We start from the raw sequence: 10,148 nt of genomic DNA on the forward strand, positions 1-10,148 counted from the left end.
ATCGATTTTTAATTATTTATATTTATTGTCTTCTTGATATCAGAGTACAAAGATTCTTACATTCTCAGCACTAACTGGAAGGTGTTCGACTTCAGCCTGAACGGCCAATATCAAAATCTCCACCGAAATTTCAATCTTGACCGTCCGTTTCTAAAAAGCGAGTTTCAATCTCTCGATTGAGATCTCGATCTCAACAGTTTGCTGCAAGTGCTAAGCAATAATTACACAGCACCAAAACTATTTCCGACACGAAGTTACCCATGACATTTCAAACCAATCCCTTAGTACCTTGACCCATGATCAGTTAAACCTTGAGGCAGGATGAATACTCATAAAGCAAAGCATGGGTACCTAAGAACAACTTAGGTAAAAAGAGGGAGAGAGATCAGACTTTCTGGCATTGGGGTGGGGGTGGGAAGGTTTTTTTTTTCTCTTCTCTCTCCCTATTGATCGAAAATAAATAAGGCAAAACTAGGGAAAGCACCTCTTTGTTCCCATCTTTGTTCCCATTCGTTTGAAATCACTCAGAAACATACAAATTCAAGAAGATTTGGCCCATTCAAAACAGCTAGCTAAGGAATCTGGGTCAGCCGATTCACATTTGTCACTTTCTCAACTTGCAGGACAGCCAAGAAATCTCAGACACACAAGTCTCCACCTAGTGGAACGGGAAAAGCAGAAGCTTGGCACCAAACAACAGGAGGGATGTTTCGGGGAACTTTATTAATTTGTATATCTTTTTACACCACCTCGGGAGGACTGGAAAGCCAAATTCAACCATCAAGAGCTACATCCACCGTAAGAACGAAGTCCCTAATGAACAAGATGTTGATCCCACCAATTTCCAAGAAAGACACTTGCCACAAGGATTATATGAGAGCTTAGTTACAGTGATACCTCAAGCGACACTAACAGACAGTTCAGGGTTTACATGATACACTTGGGACTCAGACAATGACTTCAGATTGAACTAGTACCACGCACAAGTGCACAACCTTACCGCCTCCGCAACTTTCCTCCTGGTTCTGGTTTGATGGCCACCGTTTACTTCTTTCCTCGCAGTTTCACTCCAAGAACCCTCTCCAGTTTGGAGAGAATTTGTTGATTTGGGATGGCTTTACCAGATTCGTACTCTTGGATCACTTGGGGCTTCTCATTCATCAACTGTGGATAAGAAATACAAACGTTAGGTTCTGAAACATAAACTACCTTCTGCGCCAGTCCCTCAAGACACCAATAAAAGGGGGTTTGTAGGGTGGGGGGCGTTAGCATGGGGTAAAGAGAAAGTAGAAAGTTTACTTGTGCAAGCTGAGCTTGAGTGAGCTTTTTATCCATTCGAGCTTGCATGATCGCTTTCTTGAGTTCTGAGGGGACGCGTTCATCTGGTTACAAAAAGAACAGCAAATTATCAAATTCAACTGAAACATGAAATGATCATTAGCAATGGTTGTCAGTGAGACCAGAAAGAAAATGTAATACAGTGAAGATAATCCATAAAATTATGCTTATATGGAACATAAAAATCATATCAATGCAACATAATACAACTTAAAAAGAGTGCTGCCCAATGGCATTCTGAGCGAGCAGCGAAGACCCCGGCGACTTATGAGTGAGGCTTTGAGTCGCACGATCATGATGAGACCTGTGCGTGTGACACGAAAAATCGGGAATTCCATCTCCGGCTCTTCTAATTGCAAGGGATTGCTCTACGAAATGACCAAATGGTACAGAGGCCAGTCCAGGTCCTATTATTGATATTAGCTGAGGAAGAAACAAAATTTAGCACACAGCCCGCTTTGAGAAACAAAGGTCTCAGTTTTATGTATAACCAGGATCAGAAATTAGACATAAGAATAAGTGAAACCTGAAATGGAAATAGAGATGATAAGAAATGAAGAAAAGGGATATGTACTAGGCCTCCACCCTAGACCTGGCCTAACATTTTAACAGTCTATGTGGGATCCCACCAAGGTTGCCTTGCATCTCAAAGAAAATCACACCAGAGAGCCATAGTCTTATCAAAGCTGTCAGTAGTGGGTACAACCCCATACTCTTTATTTACAACTTCATGTAAATAAGAAAAATAAGAAACATCTATGTATGGTAGGGAGAACCCTAGCAACTTGAGTCTCCAACAAAAATTAAGCTAGTCCAGAAAACCGAAGTTTGCCAGGTTCCAGGTTCAACAACTCAGCTCCATAGACGGCACAGACCTCCCATCAAATGAAGGGAAATAAAAGATAGAAAAACTCCTCAAATTTACAGACAATTCTGATAGCTGCATTTAAAGTTATCAGGGGTGAAAATACAAATGGATATGCATAGCTTGAGCCTTGTGTCTAGCATGGCCTCAAATAGAGCTGGTTGGAAGGCAACAATCCATGTAGCCGATCCCATTTAGCTGGGAGAAGGCTTCTTTTTTTTTTCTTTTGGGGGATGAATAAATAACTTGATAAACCAAAAAAGCAAAGAACATACAAGGGGGAGTTTTTTTTTTTTTTTTTTTTTTTGGGGGGGGGGGGAGGTGTGTGGAACCAGTTTTCAAGTAGGAGACTAGAAAGGAGAGCTAAGACCTAGGATACAACAATGAGCCTATTCCTTGGGGAATCAACAACGGGAGGTGGGAAATAGAAATGAGCCTAGAAGAAACATCAAAACAGATGACTTTCCAAATTATGTCCACAAAGCGGGATTTAGAAATCCATCTCCTAAGATTGCACTCCCACCACAGGTGGTGGACAGAGGCATTGAAAACTAGCTTACCAACCAAATTGCATATGGAGGAGCATGAAAAGTTTCTCAAAATCCACGACCAATTTCGAGCAAAACCAAAAGAACATCTCAAACGGGGCCATATAAAGGCAAGAGCTTTTCCTCAAAGGGGACGGGAGAAGAGGCAAGTGAAGAAGAGATGATCGACATCCTCTGAAACATTCCAACAAACGATGCAATTAAAGTTATCCAGGATATGGCGGCTAATGAGGAGGGATTGGGTAGGGAGGGCAAGGATAAGGGCTCTCAAAGAGTGAGTGAGTGGCAGGGGATGTGGCCTTTAAACTAGACTAGGGGGCCAAGGAACAAGAGGGGAGAGAAAACGAAGTAGGTTCTAGGCTAAGGATGTGGAGAATGTTTTATAAGGAGAGGAGAGCCAAATGGTGAGGTCATGAGGGGTGTCCAGGAGGGGGGGGGGGGAAGCAAATCCTAAACATGTGTCAGACTAGAGTGGGGGAGAGGGGACTAGGAGCCATCAGTGATGAAAGTGGAAAGGAGAGCTGCAGGCTTGTTGTTGCTGAACTCAAATTAGCAACAATGGTGCACAACCATATCAGTCTTTGGGTTAGGTTAAACTGATAATGGGGATCCAAGGAAGTTAGTTCTATGCCAAAATAATAATTGAAACCAAGTATGCGTTTGATAAGGTTCACATTTTAGGAAACCAATTCTTGTGCAGAACCGTTTTTCACATTTATATGCTCAGAGACCGTTATTTATTTGGAAATGGGCTTCGATTAGCCTGGTTCTGAAAATGTTTCCCAATTGAGCCCACAATCTTAAGCATCCAGTTTGAGCAAGGGTATGGGGCAGCTAAGGTGAGGTGGAAAAGGTTCGCAAGCAAGGATGGGGCCGGTCTGGAGAGACCTTCACCGTCGAAACCATATTATCAAGTTTTTCCCCCTCGACAAAACATGCCTTACATGTTTTGGCAAAATCGTTCTTGAAACCATTTCTCTCACTGTGTTGGTCTTTAAGAAAGAAAAAAAAATTGAACCATTTCAACAAACACCGACCACTCATTCTTCTGTCGTCCAAGAACAAAAGAATGCCAAAACTGTTCTCCAAGAAGTTACCAAATGCATCACAAGAATCTGCTTTGAAGTTTTGATTCTTGAAAGCTGCTACAATAGACAAACCGCTATAGTTGCTGCAAGATATGTTCTTGATTCTTCAATTGGGTACAACGAAGCAGCAGTAGAATAGTTTCCTACGGTGAATCCACAACATCCAGGAACAACAACAACAGCAGAAATGCCTCTCAGACAAGGTGAACAACACAAAAATAAAACCAAGAATCAATCTATGGGGAAGAAGAAAGAGGGGAATGGTGTGAGACCCACCAACCGGCCTTTTACCCCCCAGCCCCCCCTAAAAAACCCCCAAACGGGGGGCCCCCCCCGCGCCGGTAAACTGAGTTTTGATCCTTTCTCCATGCTTCAATCTTCACACTTAACTGCCGAATTCTGTATAGAGCTTAAACCTCTAATATTTAGGCTTACAGAATAGGCCTGATGTTGTAGTTCAAAAAAATGCAGTTCACAGAAAATCCTTTCCTTTGGTTACTCAAAATTAACCATAATAGTTCATCTTTGACCCAGTGTGATGACCTGATTTGCTCCGGGCCTGCTTATTCTTTTGAACTACATCATCTCATCTCCTTCTTGACACAAATATAGTCATCTTACCTCCTCTTCCACAACCACCAAATCTCTAGCTCTCCCCAAAATCTCCACCCAACCCCCCTTTTATTCCATTCACTTACTTTTGATTCAGAATAAATAAATTTTGTTATGAATTCAACAATAAAAAATTGATAAGGACAGCAACAAGCCTAATTTCATCCCAAAAAAAATGTCTAAATGGGGTCGGCTACATGGATGATGGATCCCTGCCTTCCAATCAACTCTCTTTAAGGTCATACTAAATACAAGGCCTAAGCCATGCATTATCTTTCTCACCCCCTTCTCTTTAGGTTATGTCTGCCCATTGTTCATCTAATTCCTTCAATTTGGATAAAATCACTTTTCCATACAGGGCCAGTTATGGGTCTCCACTGAACGTTGCCATACCACCTCATTCAACCTTCCTATAGCTTATCATTTATTAGAAGTGCTCCCAGACCAGCTCTAATATGATCATTTCTTGCCTTGTCCTTCCTAGTTTTGCCACTCATCTATGTTAGAATCTTTAAATCTGCTACATTTAGTAAATAATCGATAAATTATATCTTCTAACAAAACCAATCCAAAAGGCCAAACAAATTTCAAATGTCACAATATGCAGACAATTATAGAATTTATCAAAAAAGCAACAAATTACCAAGAGTACCCCTAAAATGTTTCAAGCAATAATGTCATGAGAGTAACAAAACCATCAATAATAAACATACTTTACAAAGGGGCAAGGCAACCATAGCATCAAAGAGGGTCCAAGACCGCGGCAACACAAACAAACCAGTGAGGCACCCGCCTTGGCGCCCTAAGTGTTAAGGCAACCAAGAAGCTTGGATGCCTAGCCAGAGTGCTTATCAATAGCAGATTTGAATATAAACAGGATTTTTCTTTTGTGATTGGTATCCCAAAGGTTGGGGGTTGGGGGTGGGGGGAGCAGTAGATGATGAATAAACTAACATCAGCTGGAAACCATAACTGAATCACAGATTTATTCTAATTGATCAAAAACCAATTGCCACATGTGTGTACACTCTTCAAGTAATGCTAGAACATAAATGCACAACCAGTTCTTTAACCTTTGGCATACTCCAGGTACTCACTGGTTAAATCAACCAAGTGTAGTACTTGTCAAACAAGGCACTTTATATTGAACACAGGAAATACTTTACCAATCTAAGAAGTCTGATCATATAAACCACACAAGGGAAACGAAAAACAACTGCATCAACTACCCAATCCACTGACCAGTGGCAGATACTGGCAACTGAGTATTGATACAACTAAACTAAGTCAAATACAATGCCTATTTGAAGCCACAGAGTGAACAAGTTGAAAATACTCACGAGCAAGATTTTCATTTTCATCATCAAGCTTCCTTGTGTTTAAAGAAGTACTGCTAGATGCAGCTTTGTTTGTCCCCGCATTAGCTGTGACAATGAAAATTGATAAATAGACTGAAAATTGGAAGCTGACATTGGATATAGAGTAACTTGACACTTATAAAAATAACTAACTAAATTTGCAAACATCAAGAATTATTACAACGCTAATGCCAAAAGTAAGAAAGAAAAAATGAAAAGAAATATGAATAGTTCCATTCTGTAGATGTACATATTAAACCAAGTTCTTACACGATTACATGCATCAATGATGTTCAAAAGACACCACACATTTTAAGGATATTTGCATTTATCAAGACTTAATCCTTATCAACACAAGTGTGACCCTGCAATTAAATTAGAAACAAGATTTGCAAGCTGTGGTACCCACTCCAAGTCTAACCTTACACACTTACATTCAATTCAGTGCTGGACTGACCTAGTCACGCTAATCTTACATCCAAGAAACTCTTCCTTTGAGGTATTGCATGAACTTAAATTGAAGTTTAAAAATTTGAAAGAAAAAAGACTGCAAATTCGAACATTAGTAACAATAGTCCTCATTCAACATGGGCATTACTGTACAGGCATATAGCCCTGGCAAAACTTGACAAAGCTATTCACCTTTGTGTGCCTTGGTACGCTATCATTTCAGGCCGATCAAAAAGAGGTTACAACGTACAGTAGCATTGGTTAGCCTACAAAACTCATGTTATGTACACTGATTATGTACGATAAATTGTTTTCCTAACCCAAACGTCCAACATTACAAGTCATCTGCGGCCAATGTAGATTCCCGAATAACAATTAATTGTGATTAGTTTTCAGAAGAAGAAAATATATACACATATTAGCTAGTAATAATAGGAAATTTCCACCAAAAATTTCATATCCATGCTTAAAAAATGTATGATTCTTACATATTAACCGATATGATAACAATAAGTTCAATATAACAAGATCTATCACAGCAGAAAACAGTGTTCCATTCTGATATTATCGTTCAGAAATAAAATAAGAAGGCCAAACAGATAACAATAAAGGAACAAAGTAAGAAAGAGGAAAATGAAAAATCCTACTTTATAGAAGAAACAATAACTTACACTTCCTTATGGTTTCTATATCGGCACCCACTCGGCGAGAGGCGTTAACAGCCTTCTCATCCTTCTTAGCGGCGGCAGTCGGAGCCTTCTTTCGGATCACGACAGGTTCCCAATCCTGTGTCAACGGACCAACTCCAGCCATTTTTCTTGCTACTTCTGTTTTTCGCTTCACAAATCCACAATAGATTTTCTGTGTCTCGGCTTTAGGGTTTCTGATTACGATCGGCTGCCGAAGTAACTCCCCGCGATCCTGGCTTTATAGAGGCCCTTCACTTTTGACTTGCTGTTCCTCTGTTGTTAATATCTCCGTCTAGTTAACCGCTCGACTGGAATCTCATACATTAAATAATGACGTTAACAGACGTCCGTGAGTTTTTTTCTTTGTCTTTTGGCATGAGCCAAAAACCCGATTGAGTCTAGGTGGTCCATGTCATCGATGATCAATGATCCTGATTCTATTTTTTATTTATTTTTTATTATTTTTTTTTATTAGGAAGTAAGGGTCCTGATTTAGCGTGCTGTGTAATACTGAGGTAGGAATGGTGAGAATTCAAAGTGGAAGTCTAAATCAAATCTCGACCACTAATTTTGTTCTTTCTTTTTTTTTCTTTTTAACTTTTTGAACTACACTAACTTGTTTACAAAAAAAAAAAAAAAAAAACTACACTAACTTTAACCAGAGAAATAAAAAAAAAAAAAATTAAAACGGATGGTCAATGTGGACCACCACTCTCTAAATGAAAATTTATCAGAAAATGGAACATTCATTTATTCTTCGTAGATGTGACTTATAAATATATTTCAACTATATAAATGTGATATTGGGACACATGGCACACATCTGATCCATTTCCTTGTAAGAAATTGACCTAAGAAATGGACCTGATATTGGTCCTCACATCAACAGTATAAATTGTAGATTTAACTTACTGCGTCTCAATCACGGGCTTTACTTGGTACCCAAAGAAGAAAAAAAGCATCCGTTTTACAAAGAAAAAAGAACGGAAAAGTCTCAAATCTCAATCATGGGCTCGGGCAAGGGCGGAGCCAGGATTGAACATGGGGGGCCTAATGTATGTGGGCCAATGTGGGACCCACTGTAGGTCCCATCTCATAATATATTATTATATTTTAATATGGAGTCTACATTAAAAATTAGGTAAATTAATAGAAAATTCGTGAGTGTGAGAGAGAGAAGGGAATAATTTGAGAAAGAGAGTGAATACCTAATGTGGATAAGATTTAGGAAAATTCCAAAATTTGCTAACTACTTCAATATTTTGTGAGACGTGTGAGAAAAAAAAAAAGAGAAAAAATATGAATAAAATAGGAGATTCATGAGACAATAAATAGAAATGAAAATACGAGAGAATATATAAGGAGAAAATCATGGATGGTGAGTTAGTTTTTAATTAGATAAATATTATGAATGACATTTGTACCCATCGTCTTTATCTTAAATTTTTTTTTTTTCGGAGGGGGCCAACTAGTGGTATTTCACATTTAAAGATAGATAACTAAGGAAAAAAACAAGGATATTTACAATTTCAAAAAATCCGGGGGGGGGCCATGGCCCCCTCCGGTCCCAACGTGGCTCCGCCACTGGGCTCGGGCTTGGGCTTACCATTAAGGAACCCATAGCACTACGGCCCAGCCTTTTCTATTGGGTGTATAAGTTGCCCTCTTCAGCCTTAGCCTCTTGATGCGGTCCCTTGAAAATATGTGAATATTAGATTTAGAGTCGGTCATAACTCTCAACTCGTGAGTACATCACCAACACCTAAGAGTAGTCAGTTGGAACAGTGGGATGTGCAGCGACAGACACTTACAGTCGATCAATTTTGAGAACAAGAAGGAAAATGGAATCCTAAAGACAATACTTGATGTCATTCAGATATGAATGAACAAAGCCACATCATATGGGATAAGGATAAATAAAGTTTGGACAAACGTTCCTTTTATCACACAAATTTTACCAACCCCTACAGGAGAAAAATGGCCTCTCAATGAACTCCCCAAATTAATGAACCTGACTACTATATCAAAACAAGTGTTTATTTATTTATTTATTTCCACAACCCAATGCTTCAATTGTATTTTGAATATTATGCAGAAACAGAAATCTTACAGATGAATGACTGTAATAGCACAATATGTAGTATTTGTAAGTGCTTTCAGCACTAACTTTGTTTTAATCAAAGTTTATTCTCATAAAACAAAAACAAAAAAAATGTGAAGATTATCAATTTAATGCAAACGCTGGTATTTGCATCAACTTTTCTTGTTGAAAATTTTGTGTTTATGAAGAGAAAAAAATACTTTTACCAAATTAGTGGAGCTGGGCCTTCAAATTGAGCTAGCCAAATTGGTTTTTTGAGAGGCATCCAGGTTAGCCGTAGTGTGCGGTAGCTAGCAACGTACAATAATGTTTATTTCATAATTAGAAAATTCAAAAATTTGTGGATATAAATGCCTCTTCTCATCCAAATTAAAAAACCCGCCCCCCTAATGAATTTGACTGAATTTGACATTCCTGATAACATCCCCTCTCCCCACCTGCCCCTAAAAAAAAGAGCCAACAAATTTGTGTTGACATATATCTCTTCTTCTTGGTTTTATTTCGTATGATTTGACCTAATTCCATATAATCTCCCTAGTGTCATCATTGCAGGAGTGATAACTCGTACTTGTTTATTTGAGTTAACAGGTATTGTATGAAAATGAGACTTTATGTACCAAAGTAAGGTATCAGTTTAAGCCCCACTAAAGTGTACAGTGTGTAAAAACTCTCTTAGTTTACAAGCTCAAGTACACAAACGCTGCTTCACGAAGGAAGAAAGGAGGATTGGGCTTTGTACTTTGCGGAGACATAGGGGCGCCCACTCTTGCTCTTTCAATTCAATCAGATTTTGATTCGATGTTTGAATGAAAGATGCTATGTATTCGAGAGGGGCTGCTTTTAGCTATTGCTGAAGGAGTTGATTATATTGCCATGGAGAGTGACTGACTGGCAGGAGGTTGTACGTTGGCTACATAATTCTTCTCTTACCCCTGTTAGTTTGAAACCTATCGTGGAAAATGCTACTCACTTATCTTATTATTTTTGTATTGTTATTTCTCTTTTAGTCCTGAAGAGTGTAATCATATAGCACACTCTTTGACTAGGAAGGCTGTTGCCTCTACAAGGGGATCAGCTGGCCTATTTCCACCTACTGGCA

At 39.0% G+C, this 10,148-nt stretch overlaps 1 protein-coding gene across 1 annotated transcript; it reads right to left on the reverse strand.

Annotated features, from left to right (window-relative positions):
• Nucleotides 1-683: 683 nt before the first annotated feature.
• Nucleotides 684-7,225, reverse strand: LOC149025478 (multiprotein-bridging factor 1b). Its single transcript, XM_089145697.1, has 4 exons — nucleotides 6,931-7,225; nucleotides 5,792-5,875; nucleotides 1,300-1,382; nucleotides 684-1,164 (listed from the first exon to the last, which is right to left on the reverse strand). The coding sequence occupies exons 1-4, from the start codon at nucleotides 7,070-7,072 to the stop codon at nucleotides 1,045-1,047; spliced, it is 429 nt and encodes a 142-aa protein (XP_089001823.1). The 5' UTR covers nucleotides 7,073-7,225; the 3' UTR covers nucleotides 684-1,044.
• Nucleotides 7,226-10,148: the final 2,923 nt, after the last annotated feature.

The sequence above is a fragment of the Hakea prostrata genome, chromosome 2 (assembly GCF_041222555.1).
Source record: "Hakea prostrata isolate BN-2017 chromosome 2, UWA_Hpros_2, whole genome shotgun sequence".
Classification (NCBI taxonomy): Eukaryota; Viridiplantae; Streptophyta; class Magnoliopsida; order Proteales; family Proteaceae; genus Hakea; species Hakea prostrata.

Bases quoted from the DNA above. Each gene is read 5' to 3' on its own strand.
- LOC149025478 (XM_089145697.1), bottom strand. From the start codon at position 7,072: ATGGCTGGAGTTGGTCCGTTGACACAGGATTGGGAACCTGTCGTGATC. The intron at 5,876-6,930 runs GTAAGTTATTGT...TCATTGTCACAG, and splicing joins TATAGAAACCATAAGGAAGT to CTAATGCGGGGACAAACAAA. The intron at 1,383-5,791 runs GTGAGTATTTTC...TTTTGTAACCAG, and splicing joins TGAAAATGAAAATCTTGCTC to ATGAACGCGTCCCCTCAGAA.